General features: G+C 39.6%; 1 protein-coding gene across 5 annotated transcripts in view; it reads right to left on the bottom strand.

The window, feature by feature from the left end:
* Positions 1–22,590, bottom strand: part of PTPN13 (protein tyrosine phosphatase non-receptor type 13) — a 111,739-nt gene that overhangs the window by 41,488 nt on the left and 47,661 nt on the right. For all 5 annotated transcript variants that reach the window (XM_064711190.1, XM_064711193.1, XM_064711194.1 and 2 more), the window contains exons 7-9: positions 15,600–16,163; positions 6,014–6,109; positions 4,251–4,350 (exon numbers count right to left, since the gene is read on the bottom strand). In XM_064711190.1, the coding sequence (XP_064567260.1) occupies positions 4,251–4,350; positions 6,014–6,109; positions 15,600–16,163 (760 nt within the window). The remainder of the gene's footprint in view (positions 1–4,250; positions 4,351–6,013; positions 6,110–15,599; positions 16,164–22,590) is intronic.

Below are 22,590 nucleotides of genomic sequence, written 5' to 3'. Positions count from 1 at the left end.
AAAACAAAAACAAACACTTTCTGAACATAAATATCTATGAATTATCAAAGACATTTGAAAAAGACATGTTGCAACTGGCTCTATCTAAAAACTTGCTACTGTGAAAACACCTACTGCAGAAAAATATCTTGTTTTTTTAAAAACATACAGCCCTGTGCAACAGCAGCAATGAGAAGTTTTTATCACTAGGTTGCTTTTATCATCTCTGTTGACATGTATTAATTTCTCTTAAAATTGGGGTGGGCGTGGGGTGTCCCTGGAGGAAGCTCAAAAACCTAAGGGTTTACAAGTTTCCCTGTCTTAGTACATAAGCACTATCACCAAACATAAATGTGCACATTTCAGCATCCTGGGTCAGTAAAATGAGCTCTGGCTTGGTCAGACTGCCAGTTTTCATGGGGAGGGAGCAACATGATTCAGTCTTTATGTTCCAAGACAAGGAATGCATCTCTCCTACAGAAAAGGAAATACTGCTGAAATGAGGAGAACTCATTCCTGAAGTTCTGAATATGCAAATGTTATTACTGGAAGAAAAAAAAAAAAAAAAAAGAGTCAAGAGTCTAAATTACATTCCTAACAGATAGCATCACAGAAGTGTGTTTTGTGTGGTGCTTCATCAGACAAGTTCTTGGCTGCTACTCTACTCTGTATTTTCACCAGTGTCTGACTGCAAACCAGAACCTCACAGCTGCTTATTAACCTGCAGATGGAAGGGGAGCACAAACCTGGAAGGTTGGCACTTAGGAAAAAAAAAAAGGGAAGTGAATTCTTTCTTCACCTGGTGTACTTACCAAGAAATTAGCAGGTATTGGATCAGAGAAGGAAGTTGGAAGAAGGGAAGCAGGTAGGCATTCCCTAATGATTAGTGCAGTGGGAAGGTCAGGAATAGACTGAGAAAGATGGATGCCTTTTGGTAAGGCAGGAAGGGTATGAAAATGAAATCTACTGGAAGGAAAAGGCAACAGAAGGAAGAGATCCATGTCAGCTGCTGCTCCTAGAGAGAAAAAAGGAAGAAATAGTAAAGGAAGAAAAAGAAAACAGAAGTAAAAAAGGAAAAAACTCAAGGAATATAAGAAGCAGAGAGGAAACAAGACACAAGCCATTGCCACAAGGAATGCATTCCAAGAAGCTTAAAGGATAACAACAGTCACAGAGCACAAGAAGGGTAATTCTGAATGTCTACGGCTCCTGCTAATTTAACATCAGGGCATGCCCACCCAAATAGCACAAACTGCATCTTCTGATGACTCTGAACTCTTTGCTGCTTCTCATAAAAGCAACTTCCCTCAAATCCAAATCCTCCTATTTGCTTTACAACTCAATTTTATCAGGATAATTCTGTGGGTAATTAAACAGACTGGCTCTGAGAATAGGCCACAGGAGCAGTAAAATTAATATGTGCTGAAGGACAGTTGGTGTCTCTTGAATGCAAGAGAGACACTGAAACATGCTCCCCAGTGCTGATGGAATTTAAGTAAAGGATTAAGCTGCATATACTTCCCCAAACTGTGGAATCAAATGGCCAGCCAAAGCATATAAACTCTGAGATCCTGCTCATTGGAACTACTTGTTATCACCAGTTTTACTTTGGGACCTGAGGTTTTTCAATCCATAAAAGCCATGGTGGTTGCAAAACAGGACATCTTAAAGCAACAACATGCAATGTTCTGGATAAAAATATTAAGTTATTTTCTTAGAAGTCCCCCATTTAACTAACTACCATCTTGGATGGAATTCCTTGTGCACTTGTTAGCACTGGAATCTTTTATGAGCTGCTGTAATAAGACAGAGAGAACACACTGTTTTCTATTCAACTCACATTAGTAACAGAGGTATAATCTAAGTATTAGTACAGGACTGAATTCTGCTTGTGGCTGCTGTCCTGTTTCGCAGCAGGTCTGCAAAAAAAGCTAGTAAAACTAGCTGGCAGTCTTTTGTTTTCATCTTGGATACATGTACTCTCTGGTAGTTAGATTAAGAAAAAACCCAAACTTCTTTACCTATAAAAATGGGTGAACAATTATGAAAATCAGTAAATAACTACCTGAGGTACCCCACCATGATATTTTTGTGCAAGTGCAGTGGCATCAGAGTGGAGGTCAAGGATAAGGAGATTTTAAAAAATACTAAAAAATACTGGATAGTTAAATACATGCAAAATTCATTCCATTGCTAAGTACAATAGGTAAGTCTATGCTGTGCTTGCAAAACATATTTTCCTTCTTGATTTCACTCATATACAAATTACATCCATTAAAGGTACCAGTCTTAACAGAGTAATATAAAATAATGTGAAACAAACCATGAGAAACTATGTGCTGCTTCACCTCAGCATTTTCACTTGCATAATAGGCCTGATTCATTTACAACAATGACTCACTTACAATGTGACTCATTTACATACCACATACTACTTTCTGTTTCTGAAATACTTTGCAAATAGAAACAAAAGCTCTCTATCAGCATCCACAAATTACTGCAGGTTTATTTGGAAGCATAACTACGGTGCTGAATGGGCAATTTCCTGGGTTCCAGGCAAAGCAGGAAGGTTGACTTAGCAGTTTTCAACAAAGTAAAAAAAAAAAAAAAAAAAAGGCAAATAAGTTAAGAAATCTATATATTGCTTCTGTGCATAATGTACAGTTCTTTATCAGGGTTACATGGAATATAAACCAGTAACCCTTAGAAGTCTGCCATAAAAGCACATACATTATGTGAAGACAGGCAGGATTCCCATGAGTGCTTGGACACCACTAACACACACAGCATCACACAGATATCTTATTCCTGACAACAAAACTGTGTGGACTCAGTTAGGCTGCACCCAATCACTTCTTCCCTGCCAGAAATGCCAATATACAGGTTTTTAGATGACTCTGCATTTCTCAGGCAAAGTGTAGGTAGTAAGGAAACTAATTCACCAAATGAGGTAACCAAAAGCTGTATGACCTCCAAGGAGCTCTTCTTGTGCTCACCTGCCCTGAGATGCAGTTCTTTTGAGACCCTGCCTTACCCAGATCCACTTTTGGTACACAATATTGTGCAAGGAGCAGACTCACTTATTTTCATCTCCATGTTCACTGCATGGCTCTAAGCCCTATTTACCCTTTTCTTTAAGGACACATTTACCAGCAGTGTCACATTACCCAAGACAGGCCAAATCTTCACACACTTCCAAGTTTCTTTAATAGGATAGAGCAGGATTCTCCTCCAACATATGCCAAAAACATATAAATATCCTAGAATATTGAGCACAGCAGCATTATTTCTGCTGATCTACAGCATACAAAGCAAAAAGCTGCCAAGGGAAGGCTTTGTTGCTGTGATGTGATGAGGGAAGAAGGGAAGAAAGAGATGTGCCTTTATTTTTTACCCCTTGCTCCAAAAATTATCTGCATAATTTTGATGAAATCTTTCAAGGTGATTAGGTATCTGGCAGAGACCAGAGAAACTTTTAAATCCAGAAAGTCAATGTCAGTAAAACTTTTCAAACCTTTAGAGGGGAACCATTCTCAAAATGTAACATATATGGCAAGATATGCTTCTGCTGCATTAAAAAAATGCTGTATCAAAGGTGATGTTCAAAGTTTCGATGAACCTACTTTTTAAAGCTGTACTGGTGAATGGCACTTGGAAAAATGAAACTCATATGGGTGCTGTATTTGGATACACTACTCAGCAAAGTAATTTTCAAAAAGCATAAACTGTTGCTGAATTGGCCTGCTTAGTATGTGCTGAGGTATTAAAAAATGAATCCAAACACAAAAACATGAGCTAAAGATTTTGCCAAAACAACCAAACCAAATGTATTGCTTTTGACGTATTTCAAGGAAATAAGCATGCTTCCATTTTGTTATTAAATGAAAAAAAAACCCACAAATAAATCTGTATTAATATCAGTAGTTTCAAAAACTTTGTTCTGGAAAAGCATGATTTTAAAGTAATTAAATATTTCCAAGCAGAACAGCCTCTGACCTTCTGACAGTTATAACAACCTGAGTTCAACCCAGTCTCCATTAAGCATGGGAACTAAATGTGTGCACCCAACTTATCTCTGCATTACAGAGCATCATGAGACTTTTACTTCAGAGTGCAATATTTAATTCTGAAACACTATTTTCATTCAAGTATTACATGCCTTGTTTTTATAGTCTTAACCAGAAGCAGGGATGGGAGTGAAAAACTTCACCTGCAGATTTAGAATACATTCTTTGATAAAGAAAAAGCCATATTGTTTTCAAAGGGTTTACCTTGTTCTCTGAGAATTAGGTTGACTTGATGTGGAGATATCATCAGCACCTGATAACACACCACTGGCATCATCTCTCTTGAAAACTTCATTTCTTCTCACTAGCAAACCAAAAGACAAATTAATACCTTGGACAACAAAGCACACAGAGTAATCCCATCTAAACCTCAAGGATTTATCAGTCATATGAGATTACTCAGAAGGAATCAAATTTATCTGTTCTGCACAATGGCACCACAGTATGAAACAAATTGACATTATGAAGTTGATTTCAGTTTTCAGAGCTACCTTACAGTTTTACCCCAACAAAAATAGCTGAGGGACCTTTGAAGAAGAATACTAAGGAAAGTCTAAAAGAAAACACAATAAAACTTCACAAAATTTCATAGACCCCTTCCAAGGGAAACATATCTTTTTTGTCAGCCATGAGTTGAGACAAACATGGCAGAGACATCATACAAAACTACTCAGAGCAGAAAGAGAGCAGCTAGTTAACTATGCATCCAATACACAAAAAAGGAGCTAAGAAGGCAGTATCTGAACTTCTAACCATTATCTCTGGAATCTGACTCCTCATTATAATTTATAGGGTTTTTTTTTTCCTTTTGGCAATACATTAACCTGTGATTCTCTTTGTAAAATTACAGCTTTTGCTGGGAGATCGTCCTGTGGCAGCACCTGAGATGCCACATGTTGAGCTTGACTTTGCACAGTACTTCACTTCCCCCTCTTACTGTATCCTCAGCAAACAGAGCTGGCAGGAGAGCTCCTGCAGAACAAACTAAAGCCACATTGATTTAGAAATAGGGGTTTTTTTACAGTCATTTTACTAAGCCCAGATATACTTCTACTAGAAGGCAGCAGAAGGCAGCTCTGTCTTGCCTGTACAAACTTAGGAGTTGTTGACTTTGGACCAGAACACATAAACAGTCCATTCCAAATTGCAAGCAAGCAAAGGGAAATTACAGGAGCCTCAGAACTTGTTACTGCTCCTCAGGCTTCTGGCCCAGTAAGCACAAGGACAGACAATGACAAAGGAGGTTGAGAGAGCAGTGAGTACATGGAGGCTGGGCTGGAATTCTGTGCATACTGAATACATATAGTGCAGCTATATTCCAACTTCCTAACTATTGTTTTCTTTCCTAATTTTCACCAAATGGTTTGTCTCCGTTTTTTATAATGATTCTGCAAAGATGATTCTTCCTGCCATACATCACCAAACAATCTTTCATAACATCTCCTGCTTATTCAAGTGATTGATTTAATATAAACTACTTAAATTTATCTTACTAACAGCCTGTATTGTGTAGTACTTTAGCATTACACTGAAATCCTTGGCATATAAATTATAAACCACTTAACCCTCATAATAAATCCCACTGATATAATTATATTATGGAGGTCCCACATGAAGCTTTTGTAATTCACTGTTACTGTGCACTAACAATAACTCCATCATTTTTCTGCAGCATTTTCTGTTATTTAAAAAAGAACACTTCTAGTAAAAAGTTAATTATTTCCAGCTTTTCCTACCAAGTTCCCTCCCAGAGTGCCTCACGTCAAACTTATTTCTGAACAGACTGTACGTTATGCTGATCTGTACATCATGTAATTTCATCGTCTTAAGAACTTCGTATCAGGACAATTATCAAGACTCCTACTAAAGGCTTTTGTGGTCTGGTTTTCATCTTGAACTTTTTTCTTTAGGTTTTTTGTTTCTTTGGGTTTTTGGTTGGTTGGTTGGTTTTTAAACATAGGTCTTACCTTGCCTGAAATCTGGTTCTGAAGAAATAACAGATGGACTTTCACTCGAAGTACTATAAACATCGCTGTGATAAGATTTGTACCTTCTCAAAGGCTCTGAAAGTTTAAACCAAGGTGTCAGACGGTAGAAGAACACAACAGTTATAATGTAAAAATCAAACACAAACATTTGAATTTTTAAAAAATATTTTCAAACCATTTTAAAATGCCTGTGGCTATGGAGTCTAAAAGCAAACACCCAGGGGATGCTGGGCAGTCCCATTCTGTTCCCATGGCCTGTGGGTTCTGTGGTCAGCCTGGCTGCTCTGACTATCCCAATGCAGCCACCTCCTCTGAATTTCCCTCAACATCACTTCCAAGTTAAAACTGGTATTGAAAATACCCTTTGAGACCCAAGACAAAAACAGATCCCTCCTGCACAAACAAACCAGGTGCAAGTGTTTGGTGTGCACCTCTTGCATGTAAAAAGCAATCACCAAACTCAGTCCCTGGCTCCTTTATGATGTGAAAAGAAAAATATCTAGAGAGATAAAGCAAGCACTGGAAAATTATAATTCAGCTCATCTCTGACATCCACAAAATATGATTAACAATCAATTAGTAAGCCCCTAGAGGATATTTAATTAATCAGAACAGCTAAACTGATGTGATGAGAAATCAATACAGCAGTCTCAGTTCCTACTCTCAGGGGATTACATAAATAACATACAGGAGCAAAGGACTCCACAGAAGGGGGTATGTACTTGACATTTGCAAGCATCTCCCAGAACTCTCCTAAGCACAAGCCAGCAACCATACACAGAATGTGCATTAAAGCAGAACAAATAGACACAAAAAGATTCTCTACATCTTGGGAATACCAATGCTTCACTGTCAAAATGAGACAAAAAACCTCAGGTGTCCTCATTTGCAGAAGGCTGTTTCTGGTCTGACTATATTAATGTTTTTGAAAACAAAAGCAGTGATATAGAGAAAGCACATGTAACTACTGTGAAAACAAGTGCCAGTCACTACAGCAAGGAACATGCAATGCAAGAATAAAAATGGGGAACACATGAGCAGATGCTTCTGGAGGCCGCAGCAAGGAAATCAGAAGTTCTAACTTTTCACACCCAGAAAACAAAATGTGGTGAAAAATTCTGAGGGACCAATAAACCTGCTGCTTAACTTCTGTTGGGTCAGATGACAGGTTATTCAACAACACTACTCATACAGAATTCCTACAGAAGTAGGAAAAATTCCAAATAGGAAAGACGCACAAAAAGAAGTAAGATAATGCAGTACTCTAAGAACTAAAGTTTTTCATGTTCACTTTGGACTGTTTCCAAAACCTTCCTCTTTAAAAGCCTTTATTCCCCCCATTTTTACCCAGCTCACTTGAGCTGTGTAGGGAATCTTTACGAAAACTGGGAAAGGTAAGCAAAGCTACAAATCAACTCATGAAACCAACAGGTCTCACCAGCCCATCACATTTGCACAGTTTAGCAGAAAAAACCCCCAATTTATCCAAAGAACATTTTGCCATTTAAGTCTCAGAAAGGAACAGTATGGGCCTACAGCAAGATGAAAAGAATCCACTAGGGCTGTGTGGGAGCAGTGAGATTGCTTCAATCTTTCACAATGGCTACTTTCAATGTTGTGGATTTTACAACAAAGAAATCTGCCCCCAGTCTAGCAATTACTTGCCTACCATGGGAAATAAAAACCAAATTCAGCGGGTAGCTTTTGGAGATGTGTTTTCAAAATGCTCCTAGCCCTTAAGTGAGGCATCAATCCACACACAACACTGGAGCTGCAGTACTGAAGTGTTTAACTAAAACCAGATCTCTTGTTTCCCAGTAGTTTTATTAGCTGTAGGTTTTTCAAGTCTGCTGAACTGACTTTGAAGCAAGATGATGGAGAGGGAACAATAAAAAATGACGTGAGATTTTAAACAGACTTATTTTTTTCCACTTAGTCAGCAGCCAGGGCTTCTCAAATTGCACACAAATTATGGCTCCATTCTGGTTCTTTGAGACATTGAATTTTGAAAACACCAAACCCATGATAAAACAGAAATATGCAGTTAAACCACGAGACAAGTGTTTGTAGGCGGTGGCATGCTATGGGACTCTGCAGGGTGTTTGATTTCTCCTGACTCATCCTGTTAGCAGGGGCTGGTGCCATGGTGTAGGCCAAGAAGTCCACGAACCAAGAAACAAAAAGCAAAATTTCCACACAGTGTTTATCTCAATGTTGTCACAGATCCTCACATAAGGCCCAACAAGGCTCAAACCTACTCACAAGTAGAGCTGGAGAGAGGACCACACTCCTGTCTTGCCACATCCTTCTCCCTAATCAAGACCACACAACTTAACGCAAGAACACAAGCAAATGTATTATTTTCATCTGCTGGAAGCATTCAAGAGCCTTTCCATGCTGGGCTATCAGGCAAAGTTTCAAGGCAATTAAGAAGCTACATCCTGAAATTTCATGTAAATCCTCTAGATTTATATCCATTTTGCTCAGTTTAGAGAAAACACATACAGATATGGAACTGTTTGCTGCTGGGGCATCTTCCTTCCAGTTCTCTGCTGGCCTACACAAACATCTGTGTACACCCCCTAACATCCCCCCAGCACTGCACCCCCTCTTAATCAAGTGCCTTCCTTCCAGGGCACAGGCAGAATATGCACTGCAGACCTGCAAATACTCCATTAAAATGTAAATATTGAGAATATTCTATCTATATGCTTGCATAGTCATCCAAATAATTTATGCTCTCTCCTCCAGCAAGTTCTCCTCAATTCTAATGTATCATATTAGGATTTAACTTCAAAGAAGGTACTTGGATCATGTCCAAGCTAAGCTTCTAATTAAGAATTGCCTTCCAAAGGTCACAAGTCCCAGTTCTGGGATCAAATTAAAGTTTAGCTTTTCATACAGAAGTTCCAAAAGTAAAGACAAACCTCTAGACAAACTGTCTGGCTGGGAAGGAGCTGAAAAATGACAACAAAGGCTAGAGACTACAATAAAACAACTTATCTCCCACATTTACAATTTTCCCTGGGAATTCTGAATGGCCTTGGTTTGCTGTCTTAGTTTCTTGGGGTTTTTGGTTTGTTTTTTTAAAAAATTTTGGTGACTGAAGAGAGACTTCAGAACTGATTTCACTTCTATAAACACCAAGCAAAAACAATTGTATCAGTTACCTTCCTTAACATTTCGCTGTTTAGATTACATCTTTTACCAGAACACTTTGAACGATTTCATTCCTTAATAGAAAAAAACCATGAGTTTAAGCACGTTTTAAGAGTTTGTAACTAAAATGAATATACAGAATTTGTACTAACAAGTGAAATAAGCATGATGCAAAGGTAGATGATGCATTACAAGTTGGAGAGTCTGTCTTTGTGCTTTTTCAAGTTCCCTATCAAAACCAGCAGAGCACAACCTCCCAGGCACATCGTGCAGCATGAAATAACAAAACACGCTATTTACGCAAGGTGAGACCCGCAAGCCCAGACAAGTCACTAACAGAGAGCCTCACCTCAGCCAACTTCAACAGAAATCAGAGAACCACATTCAGCTTGGAATTTCATTATCCTGAACACCAGTCACATCAGATACCCAGGTTTTCAAATACACATCATTACAGAATTATTTCTGGTGGCACAGAGAAGGCGGCAGAATTAAACCGACTGCTTTGTGTCAGGGAGAGAGCTCTTGTTTGCCCTTTGAAGTTTGCTGGTGGGTGCCTATTACAGGAGAGTGGTACTATAACACCACTTAAAACACATTAACTGTCCTTCAGGAGAAGCTGGGACTCACTCCTTTCCCATGAGTTAAATCAATAAATGAACTTCATGTTTGCTTTTCCTTTTTCTCTTTTCATCTAAGAAAATTTGAACTATCTTATTCAAGCCAGTATAGGTTTAACAGGAAGGACATCGAGATCCATTTCAAATTCCTGGTAGGGATCCACATCCAACAACTGACAAAGGAAGCTATCCCATTCAGCTTCCAGGGGGCAGGCTCATTCTAACTTGCAAGGTTTCCACCACTCACATTCCACATGAGAAAGCTGTACTGCACGTGCAGTCCAAGTCAGCAGCTATCCAGGCATCCCCCAGGGAGCTCCATCTGGTGCCGAGGGCCTGGCAGGACCTAATGTACCTTAGATTAGATGTAATCTAATGTAGAAAAATGTAGCCTTGGAAAACTGCAGAGAACTCACATCTCTAGTGAGCTAGGCTGGAAAGGAAAACAGAGAGATTAACAATAACAGCGCGAGGGTCTGGTAGGAACTCAAGAGTCCTGTATTTAGAGAGACACCCCTGTTTTCTGGATCTGGATCGTGCCATCTGGGATAAGGTATGTAAACTAACACAGGCCCAGACAGAGTTTGTCTAACAAAGTTGTTTGCCTGTTTTAATTTAAATGTTTTATCCAGCTGAGAATGCAATGTATTGACCAGAAATTGACAATCTCAGATTGTGTGAGCTGCTGAAAGCTCAATAGATGAGATAAAGCAGATGCCATTCTGCTGTGCAATTGTGCAATTGTTAGAGCTGGTTTACTACTCAATGTTAAGCTGTGAAACTCAGAACAAAGTAATAGCTGCTGATGCCATACTACTTGTATTTTACAGATATCCCACAAATACTTTCTTCCTTGAAAAGCCAGCATCTCTTGTCCGAGTAAAATCAACTGCTGGAGTTCTCTAACCAAAATAGCATCAGTCCATTATCCTACCTCTCAGATTCATTACAATTATTTCTGAATATTATTCTACTGGACACACCAACCACATGAGAATCTATTTTGTCACAAATGAATTTAAATCACACTGCAGCACCACCGAGACATGTGCAAACTGCCCCTTCCTTTGCCTTCACACGCAAACAGATGTGCCATTGTGCATGACTGGAATGGCCCACAGTGAACTCAGAAACCCAGAACACAGAACTCAAGAGAAAAAGGAAGTATGTGCACTTCAATGGATTCACAGTGCTAAGTTTGTAAAGCAACTATTAACTTTTTTCCCCCTAAATCAAATCTCCCATTTAACCCACTTCTACAGAAATTCCCAAATTCAAACTTCTGGGGCTTAATCTACTGGGATACATTGGCTACCAACAGCTACCTGATTACCTGCAGAAATTTTCCCTTATTCAAAAATGCACCTTTAAACTAAGAGAGTGCCTAAAATTCAGGCCTTTAGAGTATCCGTAACTGTAATCTTTAACTGCAACCTTCCCAGCTAAACGCAGGCTGTCATAAACATGGAAATTTCATAAATGGGGTCCAAATGAGTCTTCAAGGTGGCTAATGAGAAGTTTCATGAGCTAAACACATGGAAGAAGACTTAGGAGGAAAATACTCTTCTCTAGAAATATAGACTATTACTGCCACTTCCTGCTGACTCTATGAAGCAAGAACAATAATTGGACAAAAACCATAAAATCTGAGGACTTAATAATCTGAGTTTTCTGTTGGAAAAAAAATAAAGGTAGAAATAGAGAGGAATAAACAGCTTCTGGGTCTGGAATTCACATGGTTCCCAACTGCAAAAACATTTAGCAAAGGCTTGAGAATATTCCTAAACCAAGCCCATTTCTCCACCCCTGGATTCAGCATTCCAGAACTACAGCAAGATCAACTTTTTCAGTATCCTCCCATCTTTTATTGCCCTGTATGCTATTTCAACCCACAGCCAGCTATATTACTACTCTGGTTCTGTTCTCCTGTATTCCACAAGGGCACAGGCAAGCTTTATGCTCCCTCATGTATCTCACAACATCCTCATAAACAGCACTGTGTTTAAAAAAAAGTAAAAAGGGATACTCATTCACTCAAGTAACACATAAATCCTTTCACTTTGAATTATGCATTCACTCAAAACAAAGAGTGGGGGCAGGAGCTGCCTAAGCAAAAGGAGAGGTTCAGACAAGGCTACCATTACCCTTTCACAGCCTTGTGCTTTGCTACTGAGCCATTGCCAGGCAGGCCTAGGATAGGAAAACTTGAGTGTGTGTACACTTGACAAGTGTCAGGAGATACAGTTTGGTGGGAGAGAAGGCAAAAAAACCTGGAGCATGGGGGAACAGATGACACCTTCACACTCTTGAGCTGCAATGCAAGCTTGCAAAATGTAAAAGATTGTTATTTTCTCTCTGAAAGAAATAGGACACTATCAGCAGGTGCCAGGCAACAATTTCTAAGTTTCAAAAGAACACTAAAAACAAATCCTGCTCTCTGGGTACAGGTAAGATGTTTGCGTTTAACACCTAACAACTTCTTAACTCTAAGAAGTTCTAAGGTCACAAAACCTCCATAACAAAACAAGAATGAAGAAAAGGGCAAAGGCGAAGAACTTACTGTCTTGGTAAAATTAACACATACTTTTAGAGTCTCTTATTAGTGATCAGAATTGGCTACACCATAAGTCAAATAGCAGACACTTGGCCTTGCCCCATCTGGCTAAATGGCACCTAAACAATCATCTTCAGTATAGAAGAGATAAACAACCTCAACCCTGAAACTGTACAGCAGATTAACATAAACCAGCAAGTTCAAGAGCAAGGCAGTCACAAGGACACGGTCCTTGGAAGCCTTTTGAGGCTAAATCTGAAATGTTGTAACAGTATATTATAGTGCAATTTAGATGGTCTGCAGCTCACTACAAAGTACCACAGCACAGCTGTAATTAAAGCTCTGTCATTCTTTCCACTATAAACTCTGCTTTTCATGAGTTTATAATTTAGATTGTAAAAATCTGTTCTGAGTGAAAGCTTGGCAAACCAGAGCCTGTGCATAAGAACATGTTCTTTTTCCAAGGCAGTCAGCTCCTTAAGGTTTTATGAAAAGCAGAAAACTTTTCCAGCTTAACCCAAAGTAAGGCAAAGAAAAATAAGCCATATGTCACTTAAATTCCTTTGTAGTTTGAGGAGGGAAGTTTTATCTTGCCAAGTTCAACTGACAGAGAGTCCAATGTCACTTCACAATTCAAAAATGGGAAAACAATGCATACAGCCAAAAGCAGAGGCTTAATACAATTTACACAGGCTTAGCTGTAACCTAGACCTGGGCTCAACTGATCTGAAAATATCTCCAGACCTACCAAAGAGAAGGCAGATTGTGTCTCCTCTGCTACCCAACCATAACCCTGTTTCCCGTGATTCCTTGCCCATTCCTCCCCCTCCAAAATGAACTGAACTCTTATTCCAAAGTGCATGAACTTTTGAAGTAAGTAATTCTCCTTCTCTGTTTTTCACTCATGCCTCTCAGCTGCTCTGGTCAGAAGAGTAATTCCACACACACTTGACACTTGATAGTGTTGGATGTGGAAATATCTGTCGACCTACTAAGTACTTCAAAATTACATACAACAGTAACACACAAAAACTCAAGACTGTATTTTTCATTTCTTTGACAGATGAAACTGGCAATAGACTTTTAACAAAAGATCTCAAGAGACATGTCTCATGTAAAAAAATGTAAGATGAGGATCAGTATGGAAAAAAAAATGAAAAAGAGAAAGAAGTCTTAACAGACCAGCAGACTTTATGTATTAAGACTTTAGTGAATCTGCTTGCTAAGGCAGAATAGATACTTCCAGTCTGGCTTCTCAAGCCCTAAAAGACATAACCGCAGCTAACTCCTATAGGAAAAAGCATTCATCATCCATCTTACTAGAATACTCCTTTAAACTGGCTCATTAAAAATTCAGATTCACAACTAGTTCCTGGTCCAAAAGATCTTCTTTAAGTAGTTAACTGACCAAAGAAATTGAACAATTGAGAGTCTAAAATATAACAGTAAAGTACACATGCCCACCTTCAAGAGTGAAACAAACCCTCCTTGAAAACAGAAAAGTCCGAAACTCAGCTACCTGTTGAGAAAGTGTCTTTACTTTTTTCCTAGCAAGTAATTCAGAAGGGTGGGCAGTGAGTCATTGGCTATTGCCTCAGTCTTCCTGTACAAGTTTGTCACTCAGCCTCTGAGACTACTGAGGCCCAGTCCCCAGTTTACTTTGACTGCACTTTCACCCATTCCCCTTATGAATTGAGTAGTTTCACACATCTGCCTGCAAGGCATGGGCATGTTTTGTTTTCTGCCATCTCCCAGTCTGCCCAAATGAGAATGATATAGCCATTGCTCATCAATGGGTTTGGCCATGCTTTTGGTTTTGCTCTTATGCAACACAAACCTGCACAAAGCTGCACTCCTGAACAACAAGGCTATTGAGCTTTCCCAATGCTGGGAGTGGCCTCCTCTTAAACTCTGTCAGCTGCCTATCCCCAGCGATCCCAATTGACTCATAAACTTGAGATGGACCCTGTTGATTTCAGACTCTTAAACCAAAAGCCAACCAAGCTTCCCTCATCAGACATCCTGGTAGATAACAACAGATAATAAACTTCTATAAAGATAAACAATGGTAACTCTACAGTGTTGCTTTCATCTGTGTTCATCTCTTCAGTGATAACGTGACCCTCATCTCCTCATTGGAAGATGCTGATCTGATAGCACAGGAGAACTCCAGCTGTACAGAAATCACAGCAGCTTTTTAACCTGCCTATGCCATTTCAGTATCACTCCTCCTTTCTGGAACAAAAGGCTCACATGCACAGGAGAGGATCAGCTTCCCGTGCTAATTGCAATATAAGCATGTCCCAAGTTGGCTACAAAGGGCATGAGCAGGCATTTTCAGAAATTGAACCTTGACAAAAGGCTTTATCCTGTCTCCTTAACATGGAGGTGTTTACATCTCAGGCAGAAGAAGGAAGTCAAGGTAGGGTGTGTTTTCCCAGTTACTCCTGTCACACAACAGGCAGGCTAACTCACCAGTCTTTGAGTGCCCCTGAGTAAATGCCTGAGCCAGCTCTATACCTACAGCTCTTGCAGCATACACCTTGGATGACCAAGTGAGGCTTTCTGGCCCAGCACAAGCAGGATCCAGCTCTGCTCTCAGTTTCTATCCAACTGTCTCAAACTTACAGTCCCTGAAAATCACCCGACAAAACCAAAGAAAATAAAACATGTAGTTCCAGTTCCAGAGGGTTCTGCATCAAGGTAATTTTATAACTTTCCCCACAACAATTACGAAGACTTGTTCTTCCCCCATGCATTTTTTAATAAACTGATAGAACTTGTGTGAAGTGCTCCCACTGAAGTGAAGATCTGAACACAAGGCCAAAAATAATTCATATTTAAGGGCTTAAGTCCAGAGTTATACGGCACAAAAACAGAGATCTAGAGATGAAATTCTGCCTTTCCTCAGGGGCATAAATGCATCTCTAATAGCTGGAGAGGAGAATCTTCCTTTAAGGAAATTTGCTTGACAATTGGCTGTTACCAGCTTTTTTTTTTCTAATTGTAATTGATGAGCTTGATACTGGTTAGAGATCAACTATTCTGAGTGAGCAATCTGGACAACCAATTTATCTTCATTGACAACAGATTATTGATTTCACTTCATGTAAAAAAAAGATGAAGCAAAGCCCTCAGCTGTTTCAAGAGCTGCTACAAGAGAACTCAACTTTATAATAATGAGAAATCTTTGTTGAACGAGTGGAACACAGAAAATCAAAGCTTCACTAACCTTCTACATTCATAGCTTCCCTCAGAAGCTGCAACTTCTTCTGTCTCTCTCTTATCCTGTCAAAGGCACTTGATATTGCTGCAGAGGTTGATGTCTCAGGCATGTGGCGTGTTTGGTCCAGTTTCTGTGGTCCGAAGACGTCCAGTGCTATGCTCCCATCAGAGTACCTTGCTTCCTTGTTCCTGGCAGCAGTAGAAGTCCTCACTGTAAATGTTTCACCCTGATGGCTGTGCCTGTGAGGGCCTCCAGCATGGTCCCTCTCAGCTGCCTTGTCATTAGTGCAAAGCAAATCTGTGGAAGAAGCCCATATTTTCCGTTTGGGAGGGACGTCTGTGTGAAGGTGACCTTTTTTCTCAAGCTCACTGGTTTTACACCTATGAGGACAGAAAACATCTTCCTGACCCGAACTGTAATCTGCAGAAATGCTCTGGAAAAACTCTTCCTCGTCTCGTGTTCCTCTAATGGACAGAAATCCCATAGACTTGCTAAGTCCTTTGTTAAGGGTGGTCTGGTGAGAGAAGTGAGCTCTGTGTCCATCAGGCGCATCAACCGTCAGTGGTTTTCCTGGAATGAGGAGACATTTCATACATGTAATTTTCTACCTAATACACAGGAGTCCAACACAAGTTAGTCAGAGTGTATGATGAACACATGCTTGGGCATTGGTTTTACCACACAAAGCATTGAAAAGGCTGCTCCCTCAGTCAACAAAATCAGAAATACAAATGCTTCATACATGATGATAATTTTATTTCTTTTATTTCTAAAATGCTCAAGAAAAAAAAATAAGGCCTACCCTAATTCTGTATTAACAGTAAAAACCCCCAAACTATCACATACTTGCTGAAAGTTGTTTTCTCATTAGTTTCGCTTTCAAAATAGCCTGGACTATCACCAAAAATACTACTTAATAATCAATCTGAAATCAGCCATTCCTCTCACACCCAAATACACCGCCTACAGGTTTTAATAACAAGTCCAGGTCTGTTCTACAGATTTACAGATGCCCTGCAATAGAGTCAGCAGTAAAAAAAGAATGACTGTGTACTTTGGAATTATAAAAATCCTGGATCTTCCTCTAATGACTATTTTTGGTGACTACAGTATCTCCTGGTAAATACTCTGAAACCAACAAAGATTCCAGGGTTAAAATGATTCTATGAGTCTGCACCCTTTGAGTTTCACTAATAGATAGATCTGCCAATACTTCACTTCTCCTTCTCCCTTCTCATGAAGTTACTTCCAGAATAAAAGAAACTGCCAGAGGTGGAACCATATCAATGAAATATGTGGTCTCTGAAGAATATCATATCATGGTAACCAAGAAGTTTTTTCCCAGGTGGAGTCAGCATGGCCTGTGACTGACGCCTTCCTTAGAGCTAGCTCCATCTTTATGGTGATATTCCCATGTACATTCTTTAAGAAGGAGCAGCCTTAAAGATTTCACTGCAAAAGCAAGCAGTCATGAGTTCAAAGTAATCCCTGTGCTGTATCTACTACTCTTAAAGAATGCTACACAATCCTGCCTGCATCGATTGAAATTAACTGCCCCACTTGCACAGCAGGCTCCTGTGATGATCTTTATCTAGAGTGTTATCCTTCCAAACAGAATTTCACAGAATGCTTTAGGGATGTTTGGAAATGTAGTCACTAATGCTTTAAAAGCTTATGGCTTTTAAAGGTGTAAACGTCTTTCAACTCTGATATACTTCTTCAAGAAGGGCTGTGCTTTTAGTTTGTAGTTTTTATTTCTGTGATATTTAACTAACAATCAAAACCAGCAAGACTTAAGCCAAATGCAGCCAAGTAGTCCCTTGTTTCCTATCACCATGCAAACACATGATGATAAAATGTTAGGGTTTGGATTGTCTAAAGGTGTCCTGTAAGAAATCACACACAATTCCCACATGCTCTAGCCAAGAAAATAAAAAACACTTTTGCCAGTGAGAACACACTAATCTTCTAAAAGGATCTGATGCCTCATTTTGTATTTTACAAAGATAGCTTTAATATTAAACTAAACATAATTATCTTTGTGGTCAAGTAAATATTACATTATTACCTTATTCTCAGACTATATATCATCCTAAGGCTGGTGAACTACGTATAATTCACACACAAAAAAGCCTTTTAAAAATAAGTGTTCATTGTGGAGTTCCCACTACCCATCTAAAGCAGTGGGATGGTACCCACTCTGCAAACATGTACTTCACATTCATGTACATGCACCAAGGACAAACATTCCTGAACAGGATTTTAACTCAGTCATTTGTGAGACAAAAAACTAAACACTGCAGTTGGCTTTTTAAGAAGGCCAACAGGAACACAAATCAAAAGGAGCTCTGAGAATCCTTCCCAGTAATGAGAGTTCGAGTATAATTTTAGGCCAGAAAAACCAAAACAACCTCCTCTACACACTGTAAAAAAAACCCCAAATACTCACTTCTTTAACACTGAAAGCATTTACATCCAGGGTCCTTACTGAACAAAACAAAGGCAAACAAAGCAGAAAAAACCAGGAGAAGCAGGCAGCTGCAACTCCTATGCACTACCACAGCTATGCACACAGGATTACTTGCTACAGCATCAGTCATGACTCAGAAGAACATTCCTGCTTCAAAAGATCATTTATGTCTCTGCACACTGATCCTGTTGCAGGATCGAATGCAGAGTCACAAGGTACTTTCAGCACCTGTGGGTATCCTCACCACAGCACTCCAGAGACACAACCTTCTCTTGCTGTGGGCTGGTGAGAACTGCAGCTACAGAGCCCTGTCAGTGAAAAAGAGTGCTGGGGGCAAGGAGCATCCTCCTCACCAAAGCTGTGCACTTGGATATATCAGAAGCTTTTTCCTGTCTGCACAGAAGCACCGAAGACCCAAGCTCCTTTGCCTGAGCACACCAGAGATGCTCTCTACTCCCCACCCACTGGGCCTCCCCTAACAAGAAAAGTGAAGGCCTACAAGCACTGTCTCATGGGCAGTGGCCAGGGAAGTGCTCATGGCCACAGCTTTGCCCCTCAGCCAGCCAAGGGCATCATGAGACAGGAGATGAGCTGTCCTGCCAGGAAGTAGTGCAGGAGGTGTTCCACTTCCACACTGCTCTTCCACTCTACAGGTCTAACTCAGATCCACATGACTTCTGCAGTCAGTAAGAGATTTCTACATAATACCAAAATGAATGTACAGCTGGCCTCAGTATTCAGGCTTGAGACTGTAAAATTCTCTTGGAAGTCTTTCATCTGTCCTTTACTACTCTCCCCATTCCCACTTCTGCTTTTTATCAGCCTTGCCAATTCTTCTCACCTCTGCAAAACCCATCCCTCTCTACATGACGTTGTTTCAACAAGCTCTGCCCAAACTGACTGACAGTGCCAACATGAGCTGGTTAAAAATCATCCTCAGAGAAGTGGAAAAAATGAGACTTTAGGGCAAGGAGTGCACAGCCTGGGTATCTTGAGATGGCAAACTGAAACAAAGCAGCAATAGAGAACTTTGAGACCTATACTTTATCCCAGCCAAAACTGCATGCTGCCTTTAGCACCAGAGCACAGAGGGATCAAGGGCAAGACTTCTCAACACAGAAGTAACTCAAGTGCAAATACCAGTAGTAAAATTGGATTAGGCAATCAGTCCAAGCCAATATTTCTGTTTTTAATAAGGTAAATCTGTCCTCATCCCTTCTTCCTTTTTTGAAGTACTATTATAGACTTTGCAAGTCACATGATCAACTGTTAAGGTATTTTCACTTTTTTAATCCTGGACTTCCTCCACTACCTCAGCACTATATGGATCAAGAGTCCTAAATGACTGCAGGAAGTCTCTTTCAGCACAAGGCTCATGTATCCAGATTCAAAAAAACAGTACACCTCCAAAACAGAGCAGACTGGAATAATATTCCTTCTTAAACACGTGGATTTTCAGTTGAATGGCACACTCAAGTCCAAATTTGTAAGTCAATATGTGGTTTATTCTTCAGTTTTCCCTTCCCCTCCCCAGGTTTTATAATCAAACGTGTGGAAAAGGGAAAGAAAGCATCACTAGCAAAAATCCATATATAAGGAATAAATATCTAACTAATGATCAACAGGAACCCGCATAAGGGAACTTGTATGTCTTTATAATGCAAGACACATTCTATGACCTTCCCTTTTAAAAAAAAAGTTTGTATTTGTAGTGAAAACTCTGGAGACCTATCCCAAGTATCTTGGCTCGACTGGAGACATTAATTACACCACCTGAGACCACACAGAGATACTCCAGGCTTCAGTTACCCAGGTGTGCAACAGGACAGAGCAGTGCTTCCCTGTTTGTCAGTGAGGGTGACAGAACAAGCCATTGGCAATTAAGATATTAAGATGCTGCAGCATGTAAGCAACTTCAAAAGGAACACTTTCCCCTTCCCCAGTTCCTTCTCTGTTGCACTAGACTCTCCTTGCTCATCTGAAGAGTGTATGGGTTCTTGATTCCTCATATCGCCCTCGGGTGTTTATCCTCCACTTGATGTTACATTAGTGCAATTATTTATAATTACTGTAAATAATTCAAATGCAATTACAGTAACTGTATGATTCCAGTGTATAATATATAGTGAGGGAATACATACAATAAAAATAGCAATTAATCACCAGGAGTTCACGATTAAATTCCCTTGTGGTGCTAAAATGAAACTCTAGTTTTCCACACACACCTTCAACTGCCAGATGTTACATTCGCTAAATAACCATAGATCTACTTCCTTCTTCCTTTGGTGTTTCCAGCTATGAATGCATCTACACCCTTTTACACCAGTGTCATTCACAGACCATCTTTCACTCAGGCTGACAGTAATCTGGTTGATTTTCCTCTGAGAGAGAGCTGTTGTCTAACTAAATCCAGTCTGTCTGCTATTGCTTGTGTACCAGCCTGATCATACAGGCAATTAATTCAATATTAAGTAAGCACAAATACTGTTGGTACTATCACACACTGTGTATCTGTTTTTGCTGCCTAAACTCAACTCAATTTTCTTTAAAGTCTTTCTGCCTGTCCCTTCCTTTAGTTTGCACAAAACAGAACTACTCTGTTATGGATTTTGACTTGTGGATGTACGTAGATGCACACAAATGGGAGTGGGGGGTGGTTAGGAAAAGGAGCAGGGAAAGACTGCCCACATGTGCATGAGAACAGACACCATCAATGCCGGACTGGAAGGTCTCAAGAGAGGAAATTATTATACAGGAGTTTAAAAAACATCTCCCACGCCATCTTTGTGCAGAAAACAAAGTAATAGAAAAAACCTCTTTCTCCCCAGACAATGTGGTTAGTTTCTAAAATATGAGTGGGTAGCTGATGGAGGAGTTGGGTTTGCAATCCCTTTGGGGCAGGCTAAAAGCCAAACAGAAGACAACAGAGCCAGATGTGGCCTGTGGGTTGACTGCTAGGAATGGCAGCCCCTCTTTTCCTTTCTAAATTGTTGAGAAAAATCCAAGTTTCAGACGGAAATATTCCTAAACAATGTATTCTCTGTGAAGGAAGAATTGAACTGGACACAAGGATTGTTGAAAGCACTATATGTAATTGCCAAATTATAAATCCTATAGAAAAATTTGCATTCTGCTTTGGACTGACAGCTCTTCTATCAAAAAACACCAAAGAGCTTAAAAGACCAGGAATCTTTTTCAGAACAGTGGTAGTGAGCTTTGCCAAGCAGCACTTCATATTTCATGAATGGAACATTTCACCTCTTCTCTTCCTAGGCACCTCTGCAAGAAAAGGCAACCATTGCTCTTTCCCACTCAGCTTTATGGGTCACGTTTTTTGTGGTACATTTCTCAACCAAGTAGGCAAAAGATCCACCTAGCTACTCCCTTCCTGGACTTTTGTGTATCCCAGGAAAAGCTCAGTGATTGATACAGCTGCTTTTCGCACAGAGACAGCATTTGGCATCTCTAGATTGGTTTCCTCAGTGATCCTTGTGTCTGCTCTTGTTTTGGCTTCAAAGTTCTGAGTTTGTCCTCAGCACTGCTCTGGAAACATTTCCAATACCACCAGGCTGAAAGCTCCCTATACCTGGAGAAATTATACCTAAATTTAAAGATCTCCACCAATGTCAACCACCAGTACTATTAGACGAAAACAGAAACACTTATTGGAAGAAAATAGGCATGGCTTTAGAAGTGAAAAAGAATAAAATCTTTTTTTTTTTTTCCTTTCAACAAGAAATCTTCATCTGGCTTTCATTTGGTTTTGCTGAACTCTGGATATTATTCTCCACCTACTCAGTTCTTTTTTTCTGGAACTGAGGAGCCAGGGGAAAGAAAAAAGTAAAAATAGTATATTTAACAGATTTACAGATGACAGACTTTCAAGCAAATGGAAAGAAGTTTGTGCTGCAGTTTTTGATAATTTAAGTCTGTGTGTTTGCATTTATCAAGATAATGTTTAAGCTACTTCAATTTGCACATGTAGGTAATCACCATCAAGTGTTTATTTATAGACCAAAAGTTGTATTTTCACCCAGATCAGGAACTAAAACATAATGCGCAGTCAGCTACCTTGGATCAAGAGCAAAAAGGGTACATTTTCATTTATTTGAGTTTTTTGTTGATATTATAGAGAGTACTAATCAAACAGTTAAATATTGTTAAAATTAAAAGCAGTTGCACTGAGCATTTTTCATTCAGTTTACAACACCTACCATTTTTGTTACACCTGATAGTGCATACAGTCTAATTCAACGGGGAGTTGACCAACATCCACAATTTTAATCACTATTTCCAAATATTTCCTATTGTGTACAGTTAAGGTGAATCAAAATGATATTCAAGCCTTCATTCATGTGGCACATATTTTTGGCAGAGAAAAAGGTCAGAATACAACTGTAATAATATAATATATGAATTGGACTTGTGACAGTTTACCACATTGTAAAAGTCAAGTTAAAATCAGGGATCCTCATGGCAGGAAAGCCAAAACACCTGTTAGCTGCATCCCTTTAGAAGATGAAATAT

This window comes from Zonotrichia leucophrys, chromosome 4, assembly GCF_028769735.1.
Source record: "Zonotrichia leucophrys gambelii isolate GWCS_2022_RI chromosome 4, RI_Zleu_2.0, whole genome shotgun sequence".
NCBI lineage: Eukaryota > Metazoa > Chordata > Aves > Passeriformes > Passerellidae > Zonotrichia > Zonotrichia leucophrys.
Note: the sequence above shows the minus strand (reverse complement) of the source record. Positions and strands in the feature narration are given on the sequence as shown.